This window comes from Talpa occidentalis, unplaced genomic scaffold (assembly GCF_014898055.3).
Source record: "Talpa occidentalis isolate TD23 unplaced genomic scaffold, MPIMG_talOcc4v2.1 talOcc4.9, whole genome shotgun sequence".
Taxonomy (NCBI): Eukaryota; Metazoa; Chordata; class Mammalia; order Eulipotyphla; family Talpidae; genus Talpa; species Talpa occidentalis.
The window spans coordinates 56,094,329-56,116,584 of record NW_023605305.1 but is presented as its reverse complement, the minus strand read 5'-3'; the positions used below and the strand labels follow the sequence as shown (position 1 = coordinate 56,116,584).

The window sequence follows — 22,256 nt, the reverse complement described above, 5'->3', positions numbered from 1 at the left end:
CCAACAAAGCAAAATACTTCCATAAACTAATGGACACTAATAAGTGAAGTGAGGTCTCTATGGCTAAGAAGGAGCAGTGAGGGAGAAAGGGTGAAAGAGGCATAAGGGATGGTGCTATGGAAAAAATTAAGCTACAAAAATAGATGATAAGGCCTTCCTGGTGGCGCAGGGTGGCCTTCCTGGTGGTGCTTCATCGCACTGTGAAGCAATCCGCAGCCTCTGGAGTTCCGTCCCTGGCTGGCCAGGGAGCAACCCACATGGAGCAGAAGACTTCTCCTGTCTCACTCATTGCTCCCCTCAGCAGTGTATTTCAGTCAGTCTGCCTGTTCTGTTCCCCATTCTGTCTCTAGTGAATCCTCTCACCCTCTGCACCTTTGACTTACACCACAGTTCTTGTGTGCATAAATAAATAAATCTTTTAAAAAAAAAAGATGATGGATAGATAGAGAGATATAGAGAGACATAAATACAGAGATAAAAAATCAAAGTGATTCATTTTTGTAATACCTTTAAAAACAGGAAGCTGACGATAAGCTGCAAGTTTGGGCTGAAATATATTTTCCATGAGAACTCGTTCCATAAAAAATAAGTCCTGATTAAACCTCTCAGACTTCAATATTGCATCTGAGTGGTCTTCTTCATCATCTTGAATTTTAGACAGAATTACATTTTCTATATCCATTAGAGAACTAGCTTCACTATCTGCAAAACAGAAAAATGATGCAATGATAAAATAATCCATATAATTCAAATTTTTAGATGACATTTTGTTTTTATCATTTGGTTTTCCTCCAGTACTTAACAACTTAAACAGACACATATTGAATATCTGTTATGAACCAAGCACATGAAAGATATAAATATATGTCATTTTGGAATTCTTAACCACTCAAAAATGTAGTTTTTACAAGATGAGCAATGATAACCCCATGAAGTAATTTGTATCTTATACAATTTTATTCAAATTTAAATAATATTATCAGTCTTCATATAAAGGTATGATTTGATTTTTGCTTTATAAGAATACTAATGTGTTTGTTTTTTATTGATGCTATCTATAACAAATTATAAAAAAAGTGGATTAAAGTCATCAAATTTATTGTCTCAGAGACCTATAAGTTAGAGATCTGACACAGGGAAGTCTCACTGGGACAAAATGAAGTTAAAGGAAAGGTCATGTTCTTTTCTGGAGGCTCTAAAGGTAAATTAATTTCCTTGTCATTCCAAATCCTATAGGCTACCCCCCAATCTTTCCTCCATATTTTAAGATGGCATCACTTCATCTCTTTGATTTTCTGTCATATTCTCATTCCCTCCCCTCCCCTCCCGTCCCCTCCCCTCTCCTCTCCTTTTTCTGTTCTCTTCTCTTCCTCTCCCTCTCTCTTCACCACTGCTGGGAAAGTTTCTTTTCTTTTAAGAACCTATGACTAGATTGGGTCTAATCACATAATCCAGAAAAATTTCCTCCTTTCACATAATTATTTTGGAAAGAGTCTATTGCCTTATAAGGTAATATATTCATAGGTTCTAGGGACTGGGATGTGAAAATATTTGGGGAACTATTTTTAAGCTTACTATACCAATTAGAAAACTCTTATTTTAAAAAAGAAGAACATCAAGTAGATAAAATTTTCCCTCTGCTAAATACAATTACACCTAGAAATTATATATAAACCAAACATAGGAAGCCTTTGGAAACTGTTGAAAGAAGGGCAACTAGAATCTCCAATAATTAAAGAATGATAGAGTAGTGAGTTTCCTGAGATTTCTTTTTGTCTCTCATATTCCAGACAAGGAGGAACTTGAGAAGTCAGAAATTTGGAATCACAAATGGGCAGACAACAAAGAAACACCTCAAAAGAAGCTTCTTCTCAAAAGACCAGGAAAAGGACAGCCTTGCAAGAAAGAAAACATTTAGGTTCTAACCACATTACTCTACACAAATACCAAAGAAAAAACTATAGTCCCACCAAAGCCACAAAGGCAAAGTGGGGATTCTAGACTTCTACCCTTGCCAGGCTGCAAAAAGGAACCCCAATTTCCCAGTTATCCAGTGGTTGTGGTGTCAGAGAAGCCTCAGTAAGGAGCCACAACATTCATCCTCACCAAACATAATGACCAGGCTGCCCACTAAGCAATGTCAGTAGAAACCAACTGAGGGACATGGAATTCTATACTCACCTGGCAGTAGCAAAGTACCCTTCCTTTACTCCACTAGAATAGTCAGAATTGAACTGGTAGAGAGTCAGAACTTACATTTCTGCCCAGCAGTAATGAGGTCAACTCCCAGTCCATGGTATCATGAAAAGCATCTTGTGTAGTGGTAATGAGGTACTCTTCTCTCTCAGCTATAGATTTATCAATGGAAACCAGAGTTACCCTCCCACCTACGCCCAGCAGTAATAAGGAATAATGAGGAGATTCTCTACCTCAATATCACTAGAGTTCATTGGAGAACATAGAGTTCTAGTCCCACCTGGTAGTACTTTCCCCTGTCAGACTAGATAAATAAAATCTTCTAAAATGGAAGGCTTTAAAAAGATCCAGTCTCTCATAATATAATACCCAACATTTTGCAGTTTTAATTGGAAATGATTTATCATGCCAGAAACCAAGAAAATCTTAACATGAAATTAAAAAAATACAACACAAAGGCACCAATACTGAGATGACAGGGACATCTGAATTATTGGACATTTTAAGGGAACCATCGTAAAAATGTTTCAACAAGAATTTATGAACGCACTTGAAACAAAATACTAGAAAGTATCTTACTAAAAGTAAAAGTTCTTAGTAAATCAAGAGAAGGACCAAATGGAAATTTTAGAACTAAAAAAATGTAATAGCCATAATTTTAAAATGTAATGGATAGGCTCAATAGTAGACAGAGGTGACAAAGGAAAGAATCAGTGAACATGAAGAGAGAACAACAGAAAATAACCTGGAAAACAGAAAGAAATTAGCCTAAGCGAAATGACAAAGGCTCAGAGACCTGTGGGACTATAACAAAAGATCAAATATTCATATTATTGGCATTTTAGATGAGGAAGAGAGGATGGGATGGAAAAAATATCTGAAGAAATAATAGCTGGAAATTTCAAATATTTGCTAAAGGAGACTTTGCATACATAAGTATCTGAATGAATCCAAAAAGGATTAAACTAAAGAAATCTATACCTGGACACATCTTACTCAGACTTTTGAAAACTGAAGAAAAATAACTGAGAGAAAAATGACACCTTTCATAGACAGAGAAATAATGTGTATAACAGCAAATTTCTAATCAGAAAGCATGGAGGAGAGAAGGAAGTGGTACACACTTTATAGGGTGCTAAAAGAACAGAATCTCCAAACCATAATTCTACTGCTTTGAAATATTTCTGCTCTTTCATCCCAGGCTTGCCTGGCCCTCTCTGACCCTTTCTTGTAGTTCTCTGGCAGAAGGTGCCTGAGAATTGTGGCAAGCTTTTGGGCCTCAGCAGTCCTGTTTTGGGTCAGTCCTGCTTGGCTGGCACTTACCCACGAATGTAACCTTGAGTGTTTTATTAGGAAACTGTTATCTTTTTTTAAGAGTAAGAAAGAAGTACTAGAGAAAGAATCCTTGATATTCTTGATAGGTATAGAAGAAAAAAAATATTTTGCAGTTCAGAGTCCAAGATGATGTGAAAGAATAGCAATGCTATTTCTGAGTAAAAATTGTATTTTTCATGTTCCACAAGAAATAAAATATTATAACTGCTGAAAAAATAATTTATTCAAAATGTCATGTAAAAACATTCAAGCATAAAATGAATGAAATCTTACTTTTTTCTGTACTCGCTAGCACTCTTTGTTCCCGATCTTGAGGAGGTATACCTGTTTTATTACTTAAATCAATTATAGATTGTTTTACTGGTAAAGGTAAAAGCTCCAACGCATTATACGAATCATATAAATCCCAAGCAGTGGACATTATCCCTAAGTAAACAAAAAGGTAAAAGTTATTTTAGACCAAATTCTATTATTTTAGCTTATACTTAACAAGTCTTAAACAAAATCAACTATTAGAACAAATACTATTGTTTTACAACAATGGCAGGAAATAGAGATGAAAAAGAAATAAAACATGAATAAAATATTTTTTGTCAGGATTGTTTTGGCTATTCGGGGTCTGTTATGATTCCATATGAATTTCAGTTATGTTTGTTCTATTTCTTTGAAGAATGTCATTGGAGACTTGATAGGGATTGCATTGAATCTGTATATTTTTGGGGGTAAGATGACCATGTTAATGTTAATTCTTCCAATCCATAAGCAGGGATTGCCTTTCTTTTATTTTTTTTCTTTTTGAGCCCTCTATTTCTTTTTAACAATGTCTTATAGTTTTCATTTATATGTCCTTCAGAGAGAGAACATGACAAGTTCAATGCTGAATATCAGGTGAGAATACCATCAGGGTAAGTGGACTGGTCTATATTTTCTGTTCACCATGTCTTCTCTGTAGTTCTCTGTAGTTCGCAACTCTTCCTGATTGCAAAAGAGAGGTAAGAACACAGTATAAACTGCTGCCCTCAAGCCTGGAAAGATAGACAAATATAGGCAGCCAAGGATGATGGGAGCAGGGGGCTGGAAACAGCCATGAGAATCAGTTCTGGGGTAGGAATCACAGCTGAGTTATAATTACTAAATTGCTGGAGCTTGAATGTGGACAAATTTGAGCATTAAAAACTCCAAGGAGACCCAGTCATATCTTTATCTCAGGAACTTGACCGTATTCCCACAGTATCAGGAAAAAATAAATCCCCTTATGTTTGTGGCAGGGGGAGAGGTTTATTTATGCCAGAGCACTCTGTTCTTAACAAGGCCAGCCCTCAGAAAAAACTAGTTAACCAGTGGAAATTAGATCACACTTCAAAGGGAAAGGCCCACGAAAAGACTAAAATCCACTCAAGAAACTACTGAAAACTTGTCCCCTCTTACCTTACTAGTATATTATTGAAGGACTATTTATAGCAGTTCTATTTATCTGCAACATCATGTCAGAAAAATTACAAGGAATACTCAAAGACAAAAAACACACAACTCTGAGAGACAAAGCAAGCATCAGAGCTAGATCTGGCAGGGGTATTGGAATTATCAGACTAGGAATTTAAAGCAATGATTAATATGCTCAGGGCTCTAATGGATACAGTAAACAAAATGCAAGAACAGATGAGCAATATAAGCAGAGAGGTGAGTGTCGTAAGCAAGGACTAAATAGAAATATTAGAGCTAAAACAACAATGCGACAATAAAAATGAAGAATGCCTTTGATGGGCTTAGGAGACTGAACATGATTAGGTGAGACTATAATGAACTTGAGGATATCGCAACAGGAGCCTCAAAAACTGAAACCCAAAGAGAAAATAGAACAAAAATCTGCTATTGAAAAACTAGTGATTTCTTTCAACTCAGTTGTTGAACTTTCCATTTCTGCAACTTATGTTTGCTCCCTTTTTATAATTTCTCTCTCTTTGTTGATACTCTTTATTTGTTCAAATACCATTTTTCTGCTTTACTTTAGCTCTTTATCCATAAATTTTTTAGCTTTAGGAGCATATTTTATACAATTGATTTAAAATCTTTGTCTGGTATGTCCAATATCAGTACTTCTTCAGGGAGATTTTTTTCTGTCAATCTCTTCTTTGAATGGGTTTTTACTCTCTTGGTTTATTATTATGATTATTATTTAGTATCTGTAAAGTTTTGGTGAAATATTTTGTTGAATATAAACTGTGATAACTAAGGAAATCAGAATCTTCTTGCTTCTCAGGGTTTGTTTTCTATATTTGCTGTAACAGTTATTTGTGATTATTTTAAAATATTTTTGTAAAGTCTGTATTATTTGTCATGTGTTGTCTCAGTGGATGGGGGGAGAGAAGGGAGGGATAAAACTTTCATTTTTTCAGGCCTTTTTCAAGCATGCATCCTGCTCTACTTATGTGCACGACTTCCTAAATTCCCCAGTGTATGTAAGGCTTTTTCAATTCCTTTATTTCCCAAAGAAGCTCTCTCCTCAGCTTTTCTCCCAGACTTTCAGTGTGACTCTTTTTTGCTCAGTTGTAATCTCTTGCATCAGATAGCAATGGATTGTACAATGTTTTTGAAGAATGTAAAGTGCATACCAGTTTTACCATCTAAGGAGTTCTGAGTTAGGCTAAAAAAGAAAAAACAAAAAACAAAAAACAAGTGCTTTGTATCAGTCCTTCAGGCAGACCTCAGAAAGGTTAAAACAAACCACATTCTTTGAAAATAAAGCTGTGCTCTTCTCCCTCTGGAACCAAGGACCAAGGTCTCACACTGAGAAGGCAAGCCAGAGTAGGGGAGTGGGGAAGAGCCAAGAAAATACAAAACTCTTACTAATTATAAGGTGCCCTTTTCTTAATTTGGCCCTTGCTTAGACGTTTATCTATTTTAATCTTTTAAATGAAGTAGCTTATAGTTTTGCTGAGTAACAAAGACTATTAGGATTATAACCTTACTTGTAATTACCACTCTGGCCACACATCACAGATATTTGGCTATGCAGTGTTGTCACAGATATTTGGCTATGCAGTGTTGTTCATTTATAAACATTGAAAGGTAGAAAGTGTAGTAGTTAAAAGCACACACTCTAGAACCAAATCTCTGGGGTTATCATTGTCTGCAATACCAGCTGAGTGATTATGGGTAAGTTAGCTAACTTCTTTTTGTTCTCTCCGCTGTGGAGTGAATAGTAGTAACTAATTCATAGGGTTGTTGTGAGAATGAAACCAAACAACATATGTGAAAGACCTAGAATAGTGTCGGACACATTTTAAATGTTTATTAAAATGTGGTTGATAATCTCTGTGACAATGAACAATCACTTTCTATAAATGTTTCACAAATATTTGAAGAGTACGAAGTTCTGATAGTTTGTATAAAAATCAAGAGAAATAATTATTTAAATCTTATGTCTGTATTTAATACTTGTCAAATTATTTGCAAAATCTGAAAGCTATAGATACATTTCCCAACTACTGTTGTGATTTGACCAACTTATTTCCATTGTTGTTTTAGATATTTCAACATTTATTTGTTTGTTAAGATTTTTTCTTATTTATTTATGCATATAAGAACTGGGGTGTAGGCCAAAGGTGAGGGGGAGGGGTACGGAGGAGGGGTGAAGGGGTTGAACTCATGCCTCAGTGACTGGTGATAACTTGACATCACTGAGACTTTAACCCCTAAACCTCTATGGAGGCCCTCAACATTTATTTGTTAATTCACAGACTCAGAAAATAAATATTAAAATATAGTAGTTTATCAAGCAGAATGAAACATAAGTTACCTTTGTCTTCCTTTATGATTCTGTCACATTGAACATCTTTATTCTTTGGTGCCCCATTAATAGTCTGCATCATCCTTTCAACATATAAATCATTGCCTATTCTGTTTTTACAGAGGATTTCATAATTCTTGTTTCTAGTGCTATAAAAATAAAGTATATTCAACTCATTCAAAAATTGAGTATTATCACCCATTTCTTTATGCTTTTTCTTAACCTTACCTTCAATACATATTGCACCAAAAAGCGAAGTGAAAGTTAAAAAAAAAACAAACAGAAAAATAAGGAAAAGAATACATTAAACTACCTCCACATGACTCTTTTTTTTAATTTAAATTTTATTTTTTATATTCCCCCATACAATTACAACCCCCTTATTTTGACCCCAAGCCCTCCTTTCCCCGCCCCTCACCCGCCATAGAGTGTCTCTGGTTCATAGTTGTTCGTCGATTTTGATATTTTCTTTCTTATAGTTATTCTTTTTCCTGGTCCCTTATTTAAGTTTTCTAGATTCCTGCTATGAGTGAGACCATCCAGTATTTTTCTTTCTTGCTTATTTCGCTGAGCAAGATCCCTTCTGGCTCTATCCATGTTGCTGCAAATTGCTCCGCATGACTCTTATACTATATCTCTCAATATGACTACTACTTCCAGTATCTAACAGCAATATAATAGTATTCTTCCCTCATGTTTTATGAACTTTGATATAAACACTGAAAGTTATACTTTCCTCAAAGTACTACTTTTGTATCATCTTTTGTATATTATTTTTTTGTGTGTATTATTTTCATAATTGTTTAGTTCTGAGTATTTCCATATGGGTTCTTCTTCCACTCATTAGAAATTTAGAAATAGATGTTTTAAGATTCAAATGTATATGTGAACATGTGCCTACGTTTTAGTTGAGATTTATGTAATTGATTTTGAACTTAATTTCACGTAGTCAGAAAATTTAGCTTGTCTGATAACACTTCTTTAAGATATTTGAAACATTGTTTCATGAACTTTTACATGAATAATTTTTACAAATATGCCATATGTGCTTGAAAAGACTGTATGTTCTCTGATTGTTGAGTGCAGACTTGTATATATGACCATTAAATTATGGTTTTTGTTCAAATTTTCTGAATTTATACTAATTTTTCCATCTGGTTGACCTATTAACAATTGAGAAGGATGTTTAACTCTTTCAAAAAGAATAATTAACAAATTTCTAATTTTTCTTCATATATTCTGTGATCATTTCATTAAGAGTATTCAAGCTTAGAATTATTATATCTTCCTATCATTAAGAAGTGACCTACTTTGCCCCTAATGATGCTGTTGGTTTCATTGTTTTTCTGCAGGTGATGTGTATTTTATCATCTCTTTTTTTCTCTAAGATGTTCTTTTAATATTGGCATTCTGGAGTATCAGAATATAATAAACTAAATTCATTTCTTTTTTGTGGCTTTCTTTCTATATTAATATTAGTATTTGCTTCCATCATATTTCTCTCTGTGATCTTAGATCACATATAAATCCCTTTGTTGTTTATTCCTTTCCTTTCTTTTTCTTTTTTTGTTCCTAGAGTTTTCCCTTATGTTTTATGAGCTTAAAAAGTACATTACTCAGGATCGAATTGTACTTCAAGTTATACTCCAAACAATTCCGCAATATTTTATATTTGGTAAGAATAACACTCTAAAAATTATTTTAGTGATGGGGTTTTAGTACAAAGAATCATATTCAAAATATATTTGAAGCTCAATTATCTAAATAACTATATTAATACTCTATTAATAATAGCTATGTTAATTTCAGACAAAGCAGACTTCAGAGCAAGGAAAATTATCAGAAATAAATATATAGATGCATAAAGAAAATATATTTATATATGCATAAAAGAAAAATAATTAAAGCCCATATTGAAACTTGGAATCTTTATTTCTTCATTATTTGACTAAGTAGTTCACCTACTTTTTAAAAAATATAAAGCAATGGGCTCTTCCTGTAGAAAAAACTACATATAACATAAACACTTAACATAAAATTTCACAGGACACATATATAACTTTACATGTAGTATCACCAGGCACATATACCACCAGTGTATATCAGAAAATTCCAAGGGCAGGGACAAGGATAACAACCTCTGACTTAGCATTTAAATTATAGAAGCAATGAGACAACTGATTACATACTTTACTTTCACAGCTTCTTCAGACTCTACAGAAACCATGACAGTTGGTAAGTCAAAAATTTTCAGTGTTTCTGTCTCTGTGAGGATTATCTCTATAGACTTCTCCAAGTCCTCTTTTGTTACAATTTTTCCAGGTGTTGCCCGCATAACCTGTACATCTAAATACATGAAATGCATGAGAGATGAGCCAACTCTGTTTAGAGAATGATAAAATTTAGCAGCATGGGGGCTTAGAAGTATAGATCCTTGTGAGAGTATAAGATAATTCAGGAGAAGTCATCTAAACCTGAGAGTCCAAGACAATTGTCTATCAATATGAGATCTTCAACTTTGTACCTTAGGCAGCTGGGCACCAAAGAGTATTTTAATGTCTCCTAAAACATCTTTCCTTGATAAGCCATCATCAGAGACAGTGTGGCATGGTGCAAGAGAAAAAAGGAGAAAAGGACAGAGGGAGAAAAAGCCATGTGTTTCATAGTCAGAAATTAGGACTTCAATCTTAGGTGTATAAATGTCAGTAAATTTCTCTACCCTCAATCAAATTTAAAATGGAAACAGCAAAGGGACTGACATAACTAAACCAAAATAAACCCTAGAAATATGACTCCAGAATTGAGACTACGAGAGGGGGAGGGAGGGTAGGAGTGAAAATAAAGAGGGTAGGGGGCACAACAAACTATGGTAAAAGACCATGGGTGCTTCGGTGGTACATGTGGTGTAGTGCACACATCTGCGGAGGTGTAAATCTCTTTCCTGAGATCATATACAGCATTGTAAAGCTATCTACCTTTTAATGTTAGGAAAAGACGCTTTTGTTTGTTTAAAATAGCAGTAGTTATTCTTTTTCCTGTTAGGATTTGTAACAAGAATACTTCTGACAAGTAACAGAAGAGTCCATCAAACACTTCTCTAACCTTATCAACATTAGCACTGATCCTGCATTATCTCAGAGGAGAGGACATGCTGATTCTACTTCAGGTGGAATCCTACATTGGTGGTTACCCACCTGTACTGCACTTCAAGGCAAATGTCCCTCAGATTTGTACCTATTTCTTCCAGCACTTTGATCACCTATCCATTTTTCATTCTTTTATCTTCATTTTCATTATTCTTTGCATTACCTCATGTTTTATCCTCTGCCTGGACTGGGCCTCTACCTTTTTGTTTTCCTATAAAATTACTGATCATCTTTAAAAATCCAGTTCAAAAGTCAATAATGGTCTCTAGAAACATGCTTTTTTTTCCCACCTTAAGTTAATCTTTCTAAGTAGTCTCATCACATTTTACATGTTTTGTAATGACTTTGGGCACGGTATATCAGAATTGTATGGCTGCTGTGGTAACACTGAGCTTTTATAAGACCAGGTCTATGATTCTTGAGTTTGGTGATGCAAGAGAATCACCTTAGGAACTTTAAAAAATATGCAGTTACTACCCTGGTATCTTCATGTAGCTACTCCACAGGCCAACACTGGCAATCTTTATCATAGTTCATTGATCTCAAATGTCAAACAAACAATAACTACATTTTCTAAAGAAACAGTATAACTTTGTATTTACTGAAATAAGTAATTTTACTTTCATTACCTGTAAAACTAGCCAATCTTTCACGCTTAGAGGATGGTTCTTCTAGGTCTTCTGCTATTGACTCAGAAGTGGATATACTTGACTTAGAAACTGTACTGCTTCCTAAAATTGACCTTTAATAATAATTAACAACATGTCTTTATGGGCAATATATAAATAAAAATATTATCAGATTGAGAAATCAAATATACTATATCCATATAAGCAAAATCTATAAAAATAAGCATTGAGTTGATTTTTCAACGTTAAGTCACTTTTGATATATTTTACACATAAGCAATGTTAAACCTTGGCCTAAAATCTTTCAGTAGAATTCCAAACATTTAAGATAAAAATCCAGAACACAAGCTACCTACCCAGATTCTCTGTTGTCATTATCTCTCTTCCTCCCCCACCTCACTTTTTTTTAAGTCCCTCAATCCTGTGGCGCTTTCTTGCTGCAAGACTATAACCTGTAACACACTTTCATTTTTCACCTGGTTTCTGTTCACCATTCAAATTCCATCTTGATGCAATTTATTCAACTCTATTGCAAAGGTGTGCTCAATATTTAATTAAAAGAAATCTTTGCAAGCAGTAGAAAACCAATACATGGAATAATACAAAAATAATTTCCTTAAACATATCAACTTAACATTACCTATGATATTATAGGCCTTTTCCCCTTTCTATTTATGGTCCAACTGTTCTCCAAAGGGTGGGTACAGTTTATTAGAACATTCTTTGTTTTGCAAAAAACACTCCTTAAGGTTTCTGTTGCAAATTTGGAGGCAGACTCTAGAACAACTTTTTTTCTGCAAAATCTTGTACTTAGTTAACATCCGAAATTTTTAATTGTGAGACTGAAATTTATAGATTCAAATATTTTCCATAATCTTTAGGTTGTTTCATTTATTTTTTAAAGATTTATTTATTTATACAAGAACCGGGGTACAGGCCAGATGCGTGGGAGGGTGAGAGGATTCACCAGAGACAGAGTGGGAGAACAGAACAGGCAGACTGACGAAATACACTGCTGAGGGGAGCAGCGGGCGAGGTAGGGGAGGGCTGCTGCTCCATGTGGGATCCTTGCAGGCCGACCAGGATCCAACCCGCGCTGCAGGGGCTGTGGACAGCTTCACAGCGCTGCGCTCAACCACCTGCACCCCCGGGAAGGCCCTTTAGATTGTTTTAGAACATTGTTATTATTGCAGACTCTGAACTTTCTCTACTGTGAACATTAATAACATATCAATTATATAAATATGTACTTAATACTTAAATTTCATTTATATCAATATTCTGGGAGAATACGATTTGCTTGGGAGAATGGGGAGAGTGGAGAGATAAGACATTCTTTTTGATAAAATGCAGCACAAAAGAAATTGAAGAAATATGTCTGCAGATATATGCTAGCGCCTATCTCTTAGTCCCTCTGTAAATCTCGAGAATAATTAAACATTTTTCATAAATGTTCTGGTTTGAGTGTAGGGGAACTCTTAAGACATGTAAAGATCTGCATCTAATTTAACATGAGCAGAACACAGAGATGATGTACTAGGATGATAGAATTGGGAGACTAGAGACAATTGACATCTAAGTTACATACATACTACAAATCAAAGTATATATGACAGGGCCTCCCCGGTGGTGCAGCGCTGTGCAGTTGTCCACAGCCTGCGCAGTGCGGGTTCGATTCCCACATGGCATGGCAGATCTCTCCTTTTGCACCAGCTGCTCCCCTCAGCAGTGTATTTCAGTCCTTCTTCCTGTTCTGCTCCCCACTCTGCCTCTGTGAATCCTCTCACCATCCCGCGCCTCTGGCCTTTACCCCAGCTCTTGTATAAAAATAAATAAATCTTTTAAAAAATAAAATAAAATTATATTTAAAAAAAGAAAGTATATATGACATTAAAAATAAAGAACTATAGAACTGTATACTCTACCTTGTAAACTGCCCCATCATACTTGGATTTATTGTATTGTGATAAAGAGTATAGGAAGATATAAAATCTGATGTAAATGATCCTTCCTGTGATGTCAATAGTTTATTTGGCTTTGCTGTACCACTATGTGGATCTGGATGGAAAAGAGGTCGGGGAGTAACATCAACTCCCTGTGCATCAACCACCTGTAGAAAATGATTATTTAAATGAAATATATAAAAAAGATGGAGTTTCTGACTAATAAATCATAGAAAATAGAAATAAGCATAATGTTTCTAGAATATAAAAAACTGAATGATAAAAAGATTTTATGTTTAAAAAGTTTCTTAACTAGTCATATATTAATTTAAAGTCTTATTCATATATGACATATATACAAATAATATATATTGAGAGAAAATTCAGAAGGTAGAAAAATATTTATCCAGTATAACATTTTGGTATACTTAAATTTTTATTCAAATGTTTTTTAAAAAATCTACTACTTTTCATTTACACTATTAATAAATATTTTTCAACTTAATACATAGTTTTGGTTTGTTTGATTTTGGCTAACTTAATTTTTTCAATATAAAGTTTAACACATATAGAAATAATTAACACAATACCATATAATTATATTATACAAAGCAAATGTTTTTTTTTTTTAAAGATTTATTTGTTTGTTTATACAAGTATTGAGTACTGTCAGAAGCGCAGAGGGTGAGAGAATTCACCCGAGCCAGAGCGGGGAACAGAATAGGCAGAAGGACTGAAGTACATTGCTGAGGGGAGCAGCGGGCAGCAGGAGAGGTCTGTGTGCCTTGTAGGACCCTCGCCCAGCGGCCGGGGATCGAACCGGCGCTGCAAAGGCTGCAGGCAGCTTCACAGCCCAGCGCTCAACTGCTGCACCACCGGGGAGGCCCCAAAGCAAATGTTCTTATAGTCACAACTAAAATAAAAAATTAGAACATTGATATTTACTTCAAAATAATGGGCCCCTTTCACAGATGGCAAATGCTGGCCTGGACCCCCTCTTGTATTACAGCCTCTCCCTCCTCTCTCACGGTAATCATTACAGTGACTTCAATAATCTTTTTTTTAATAATTTCATTAATTATACACATCTAAATAGTCACATTTATAATTTGTATTGAAGTAAAATATTCATCCAGAAAAAAAAAAAATGGAGATACAAGTTCCTCCCTGGTGGCACTATAACACTATCGGCAGCCACTATATCACAATTTCCAACCCAGCCAGGAAGCTAACCCACATGGCGCATTAGACTCTTCTGTTTGGACCAGTGCTCCCCTCAGCAGTGTGTTTCAGTACATCTACCTGCTCTGCTCCCCACACTGTCTCTGGTGAATCTTTTCACCCTCCATACCTCTGGCCTGTACCCCAGTTCTTCTATGTGAAAATAAATAAAATCTTTAAAATGAAAAAAATGGAGATACAAATAAATAGCTTAATGACTTTTCACAACTGAACATATTTTTTAGTCAGTAATCAGATTCAGAGGTGAAAATTACCAGCTTCTCAGAAGTTTATTTCATGAGAGTCATACCATTGTTGAATCATACAGTGTGTATGTACTATTTGGCATATAGTTTCTTTTGTTCAATATTCTATTTGTGAGATTCATTTTTGTTGAGCATTTTTGTAGATGATTCATTTCCAATGCTGTACTACATTCCATTGTTTGAATATGTCAGACTATTCTATTACTCATGGACATTTCTATACTTACCAATTGTTTACTATTATAAAGGGTGCTAATATGAATATTACTATATGTGTGTTTTGCTGAATATACTGTATTGATTTATGTTGGGTATGGTCAAGAGTGGGATTTCTGGGTAATGGATAATATATATGTTCCTCTTTAATAGGTAATACTAAAGAGATTTTCCCAGGTGGTTCCCACCAACAATGTAGGAAAGTCTGGTTGCTCCAGAATTCTGCTAGCACTTGGTAATGTTTGTCAAAGAAATTTAGCATTGCCTGTTTTTAAATTTATATAAACAGCCATATAGTATGATTGACTTGTCTGACATCTTTTGTTCAATTGTATGTTTTTATATTCCTCTATGTATTACATATACTTCATTAATTGATAATTGTAGTCTGTTGGAGTAGTATATATCAATACTTTATTTATCAATCCTACTTTTCATCAACATTGAGTTGTTTCCAGTTTTTTTTCCATCATGAAAACTGTTTCAATAAACATTTAAGTAAAAAAATTATAGTATGCCTGGAATACATTTCTGTAGGGGATACACAGATGCAGAATTGATGGGTCAACTTGATTAGATAACACTCTTTTCCAAATTGGTAGCTTTTCATGTTTAGATCTATAATATACCTGGAATTGAGTTCATTCATAATATGAGAAAGGAAGCCATTATATTTTTACTCTGTATGAATACCCATTTGTCTCAAAAGAATTTTTAAAAATATTGTCATTTCCCCATTATTCTATAGTGAACATTCATTATAAAGAAAGTGTATACATATGCTCTAGTCACTTGTAGGCTATCTTTTTGCCATTGTTACACTTCTTATTAAACTCATTATGTAGGAGAGCAAGTCCTTTCGCCAAGTTCTTATTCAACAGTGTTGGCTATTTCTAGACTTCAGAAGCTTCAAAAAAAAACTTGACAAGTTTCTGAAAAAAAAAAAGTCATGGAAAAATAATCTTCTGAGATTTTTGACTGAAATTGCCAAGAATCTATAAAATAAAAATTTGGTTATTATGCTTTCAATGCATAAACTTGGTCTATTTCTGCATTTCTTTGGCTCTTTGTAAATGTCTCCCAATAAAATACTGTAGTTGAAAAACAATAGTTGTAACTTTTGTTATATTTATCCATAAGTATCTTATGATTTTTAGAGTTCCTATAAATGTTAACATTTAATTGCTTTGTTGTTTTGGGTACCCAATAACTTTGCTAAACTCTCTTAATTTTATAGTTGTCAGTAGGTGATTTTTAATTGTATATGTAGATAATTGTATTATGTACAATTATTCATTGTTTTGTTTCTTCTTTTCTAATTTTTACATTTTTCATTTCATTTTCTTGCCATACTGGCTAAGACTTTCAAGAATATCAGATGGAAGTTATTTTTTCTTAGAAATGCTTTACTGTTAAATACGATCATTGCTATAGGAGTTTAAAGAAATGATTGTAACAGAAGCAGCCCCATAAGAGGGAGGTGCAATGTTCCCCACTCTGCTTAAAGATGGGTGGAGCTGAGCAGCCAGGTGAAGCTATCAATATATAATATGGAAGGCAGGGCAGCTAGGGAGGTCTGGGGAGACACATGGAAAACGGCACACTTGCTTCTTAGCTTTGAATTTGCACCAGGGATTTGGGGGACTTGGAGGAGACACATAGGTGGGTGACATGTGGAGAGGCTGACAGTGGCAGCTGTTATCTTGATTTGCACTTTGATTCTGCTTCCTCTGTCCCAGCTTTCTGAGGCCTACTTCAGAACCCCTTTCCTGTGGTCCCCTGCCAAAAGGTGCCTTAGACTTGTAGCAAGATTTTAGGCCACAGCAGCCCTGCTTGGAGCCATCTCTGCCTGGATAGGCATTTACCCACAAGATGAGGTAACTGGGAGTATTTTATTGGAACACCAATAAAAGAAAATAAAATGTCCTTTCTTCTCTCTCTATGCACATTAATTCTATTAAAGTTCTTTCGTACTAAGTGTCTCCATTGTCGGATGGCCAGACTCCTTTAAAGTATAGAAGTTTGGGGATCCTGGAATACTCCTCAGGAATGCACTAATACCCTAAATTAGATTTAGGAGGTTCCTGAAAGAATTTTTTAAAATCATGATTATAATCTTATCAGGTACTTTGTATTGAGATGATTGTATATTTTTTCCATTAAGCTATAATTGTTGTGAATTTCACTGATGGACTTTTATATATGAAATCAATCTTGGGGCCTCCCCTGGTGGTGCAGCGGTTGAGCCCTGGGCTGCGAAGCTGCCCGCAGCCTCTACAGCGCTGGTTCAATCCCCGGCCACCGGCAAGTGTCCCACATGTTGCGACAGACCTCTCCTGCTGTGCCTGCTGCTCAGCAGTGTATTTCATCAGTCTGCCTGTTCTGTTTCCCGCTCTGGCTCTGGTGAATTCTCTCACCCTCCCGTGCTTCTGACTGTACCCAGCACTTGTATGAATAAATAAATAAATCTTTAACAAAAAAATTAAACCAATCTTGCTTGGTATAAACTCAGTTTTCTCATGATGTGTTCTCTCTTATATTGAATATACTGAATTTTGCTGACATTTTATTGAGGATTTATTTCTTCATCTATATTTGCAAGTGAGATTGTCTTATATTTCTCATACTGTTGGAATCAGATTTTGGTATCAAGGTAATTCTAGGCTCAGAAAAAGAATTTTGCAGTATACCCACCTTTCTTGTTCTGTTTTCATCCATATATGTTTGCCATATGTCACTAGTGAAAGCATGCGGTCCTAGAGTTATTTTTGAAGTAAGGGTTTTTTTTTTTTTAATAGAGGCATTTTTTTTATTTATTTGTTTGTTTGTTTGTTTGTTTTGTTTATACATGCACTGGGTACAGTCAGAAGCGCGGGAGGGTGAGAGAATTCACCAGAGCCAGAGCGTGGAGCAGAGCAGGCAGAAGGACTAAAGTACACTGCTGAGGGGAGCAGCAGGCGGCAGGAGAGGTCTGCGCGCCATGTGGGACCCTCCTCTGGTGGCCGGGGAGCAGCCGGGGATCGAACCAGCGCCGCAGAGGCAGTGGGCAGCTTCACAACCCAGCGCTCAACTGCTGTGCCACGGGGAGGCCCTGAAGTAAGAGTTTTAAATTAGTATTATTAATTTCTTTAACATAAGCTGCCAATTTTCAATTTTTTGTCTTTTTGGTAAAGTAAAAGTTTATAATATAATTTTTTCACTTTACCAAAATTTTTAAATTTCAAAATTGTAATAAAATTGCACACAATTTTACAATAGCCTTTGAAATTCACAATCAGCAGTTTTTAGTATATTCACAGATACACAGTTACCACCACAGTTAATTTTAGAATCTTTTTGTCACCTTAAGGAATTCTGTGCCCTTTACGATTGTCTTACCTTTGTCTCCCCTTCTAGTTTTAGCCTACCACTAATATAACATGTCTAGAAATTACCTTGTTATTAACTTTCAAATGAATGAATCATAAAGTATATGGGATTTTGTGTGGTTTCAATATTGATCCACATGGTAGCATGCATTTCATTCCTTCTTTATGGTTGAATAATGTTCGTTGTATGAATAAATCACCATTTGCTTAACCATTTGTCCACTGACGGACATTGCTTCCAGCTTTTGGCTATTCTGAATAAACTTTCATGTATAAGTACCTGTGTGGAAATACATCTTAATTTATCTTGATTACTGGAATTTCCTATTGTATGATAATATTTAACCTTTGAGGAACTAGCATACTGTTTTCCAAACTGATGGGATGATTTTACTTTCTCATGAACAGTGCATGAGGGTCTGGATTTCTTCACATTTTAGCCAATAACAGTTACCTGATATTTTTCATCTAGCCATTCTACTGAGTGTGAAATGAGTATCTCATTGGTGTCTTTCTTGCTCTAATGACAAGTGATGTCACATCTTTTCATGTGCTTTATGATCATTTACTATCTTCTATGGAGAAATGAGTATTCAAATCCTGCACCCAATTTTTAATCGTGTAATTTGTCTTTTTACAATTGGGTTTTAGGAGTTCTTTACATATTCCAGATATATATCTCTTAAGAGATATGTTTTGAAAATATTTTCTCCCATTCTATGTATTGACTTTTCACTTTCTTGATAGATTTTTAACTACTTTCTTTCCAATATGGATGCCTTTTCTCTTCCTTGCCTAACTGTTCTATTTAGATCCTCCTGTAAAGTGTTGAATAGAAGTGTTTTAAAAATTTTTCTGATATCAGAAGGAAAGCATCACCTTTTATCATTAAGAATAGGTTAATTGTAGGTTTTCCAGAATGTCCCTGAGTAAATTCCTTGGTCTTTCAAGTTAGTTGAAAGGTTTAAATTTTTTTTTAATTTGTGAATACGGAATTAAAAATGTTTTGACTTATGTGTTCTGATAATCACTTTATTAATACTATATTGACTTTCAAATTTTGAAACATTCTTACATGCATTATCCCCACTATCATGATGCATTATTCCTTTTACAGTGTCACTAGTACCATACAATATGTAAATATTGCATATATGTATAATGTATACATTATATATAATATGCATATGGTCGTTATATACTGTGTATCCTCCCAAATTCATATTAGAATATTCCAGTCATTCACAATTAAATATGATGTTAGTAGGATTTTTATTTTATTTTTTAAAGATTTATTTATTCATGCATATAAGAACTGGGGTGCAGCTCAGAGGTGCAGGGGGAGAGAGGATTCACCAGACACAGAGTAGGGAACAGAACAGATGGACTGATTGAAATACACTGCTGAGGGAAGCAGTGGATGAGACAGGTGAGGTCTGCTGTGCCTTGTGGGCTAGCTCCTGGGCCAGGGATGCCGCAGTGGCTGCATGTAGCTTCATAGTGCTGAGATCCAACCTCTTGCACCACCAGAGAGGCCCCCGTTAGTGGGATTTTTAAATAAATATATCAGGTTGAAGAAATTCCTTTCTATCTCTACTTTGTTGTTTTTGTCATGAAAGGTTGTTTGTTGAATTTTGACATGTTTTATTGAGATTTTTGCTTTTCATTCTACATCAATTGATTTAAAGATATTAAACCACTTCACAACTGGGATAATTTCCACGTGGTTATTGTTATCCCTACCACCCCTGGAATTTTATATGTTGAAGCCCTAAGCCCTGGTACCTTTCATGGTGATTATATTCAGTGAAATATGAATATGATATGGCAATTAAATATGAATGGCAATTAAATATGAATATGATATGGCAATTAAAAAATTAAGGCCATTAGGATAAGATATTTTGACTGGTGTCCATTTTGACTGGTGTCCTCATAGGTAGGAAGAGTAGATTAGGACACAGAGATGAACACATACAAAGGGAAAGATAAGGACAACACACACAGTAAGAAGGTGGCCATCTACAAACATTTCCACTGTGATCAGGAATTCTAAGCCTCCACCTACATGTGAGATGCAGATGGAACCTTTTAGAGAGAAGGTCATAAGGGTAGAGCCTCATAAATTGGATTAGTGCCCTTATAATAAGAAACCAGAAAGCTAGTTAAATTTCTTTTTGCCACTTGAGGATTCATAAGTTGTTAGTCTACAATCTAGAAGAGGGTCCTCCTCACCAGAACCTGATTAATGTAGTACCCTAATCTTAGACTTTCAGATATCAGAACAGTGAGAAATAAACTTCGTTGTTTGTAAGTTCCTCAATCTATGATACTTTGTTACAGCAGCCTGAGCTGATAGCACATATAATATACATGCAATTATGTAGTATTCATTTATTAAAAATCATAATAGGGTTGTTTCTGGTGTTTGACTATTATAAACAAAGCTGCCATGAACATTCACATACTAATTTTTGTATAAACATATACTTTCTTCTCTCTTGGGTAAGCACCTAGAAATGGAATGGATGGATGATATAGTAGATATGTACATTTAATAAATTGCTTATGTTCATTTGCTATCTGTATGTGTACTCTGATGATGTATTTATTAAAATGTTTTGCTTATTTTTAAATTAGATTGTTTCAATATTGTTTTGAGGGTTGTTAATAATTTTGGATATACTTTATCAGCCATATGCTTTGTAAATAATTTTTCCCAGTATACCTTTCTTTCCATTCTTTCAGCAGTGTCTTTTTTTTTTTTTAAAGATTTATTTATTTATACAAGAACCAGGGTCCAGGCCAGATGTGCGGGAGGGTGAGAGGATTCACCAGAGACAGAGTGGGGAACAGAACAGGCAGACTGACGAAATACACCACTGAGGGGAGCAGTGGATGAGACAGGAGAGGTCTGCTGTGCCATGTGGGCATCTCCACAGCCAGCAAGGATCGAACTGGCACTACAGAGGCTGTGGACAGCTTCACAGTGCTGCGCTCAACCGCCTGCACCACCAAGGAGGCCCAGTGCCTTTTTTTTTTTTTTAAGATTTATTTATTTTGCTTTCAAGAACTGGGGTATAGGACAGAGGTGTTGTAGCTAATAGATTAGCTAAAATTGGTACCAGAAGCAAGCAATTAAGATTATGAATAGATTTTTCTCATTCCATGCTAAAACTTTTATTATTCATCATGAACTATAGGCTCCAATTGCAAAAATTATGCTGTTAGCTATGTTATGTGGTAAAGACTAACAAAGTATTTCAATACTGGAAGAGTGTAATTATTTCAAAGCAACTCATTTTCTATGTCTAACATTTTAATCAAATTTTTCATGGATCATTTTCAAATAAACTTAGAATTCTAAAGAATATTACCTGTATGACTCCCTTTGAGGTGGAAATATTCATTTTTTCTACTGGTTTTGTTTCTGGTAGAATCATGGCTCTTGACATACCCATTTTGCTTTGATATGCACCAGGATATGCTTTTGTTTGAGGTCCTTTAATTGGATTAAAAAAGCTAATAGATTTCCTTGGCCCAAAGCCAGTGTTCCTGTATCAGGAAAAGAAAACAATACAGACAATCCAGGATTAAAGAAAAATTAACCAAAAAGCAGATGTTCATTTAGAAACATGGAAAAGCCTTAACATGTAAATAAGAAATAATAACTACTTGAGAGTTCATAGTATATAAACACGGTTCCAAAAAGTTAACACTCATTATGTCACTTTTCCCTTACAACTCTAACAGATGGCCATTAATGATATTTTATATAAAAGCATGCAGGCTTACCAAAAACAAACAAACAAACAAAAAACCTCGTGCTAAAGGTGAGATTTGAACCCAGGCAGTCAGATCTAAAGTCTACACTGATTTCTCTGGGTGTCAGTTTTTTCATTTGTAATGTGAGAGATAATAATAGTAGCTAACTTATAGGTTATTATGAGGATTAAATGACTTAATCTATATATTACATTTAATAACTGTTTGGCACATAGGAAACACAAATGTTGAATACACCTACATAAGCAGATTGATGGATGAGTAATAATACCTAAGGAAAAAATATCATAGTCCTGCCTGAAAAATCAGATATTTAATAAGAAGTTATAATCAAAATGGTTTTATTTTGTATCTACTCTG

The 22,256-nt window shown here is 34.8% G+C and overlaps 1 protein-coding gene across 3 annotated transcripts in view; it reads right to left on the bottom strand.

The window, feature by feature from the left end:
• Window positions 1-22,256, bottom strand: part of DNAI4 (dynein axonemal intermediate chain 4) — a 55,063-nt gene that overhangs the window by 26,271 nt on the left and 6,536 nt on the right. For all 3 annotated transcript variants that reach the window (XM_037500438.2, XM_037500437.2, XM_037500439.2), the window contains exons 2-8: window positions 21,488-21,665; window positions 13,022-13,206; window positions 11,097-11,209; window positions 9,511-9,667; window positions 7,331-7,470; window positions 3,805-3,957; window positions 508-702 (exon numbers count right to left, since the gene is read on the bottom strand). In XM_037500438.2, the coding sequence (XP_037356335.1) occupies window positions 508-702; window positions 3,805-3,957; window positions 7,331-7,470; window positions 9,511-9,667; window positions 11,097-11,209; window positions 13,022-13,206; window positions 21,488-21,665 (1,121 nt within the window). The remainder of the gene's footprint in view (window positions 1-507; window positions 703-3,804; window positions 3,958-7,330; window positions 7,471-9,510; window positions 9,668-11,096; window positions 11,210-13,021; window positions 13,207-21,487; window positions 21,666-22,256) is intronic.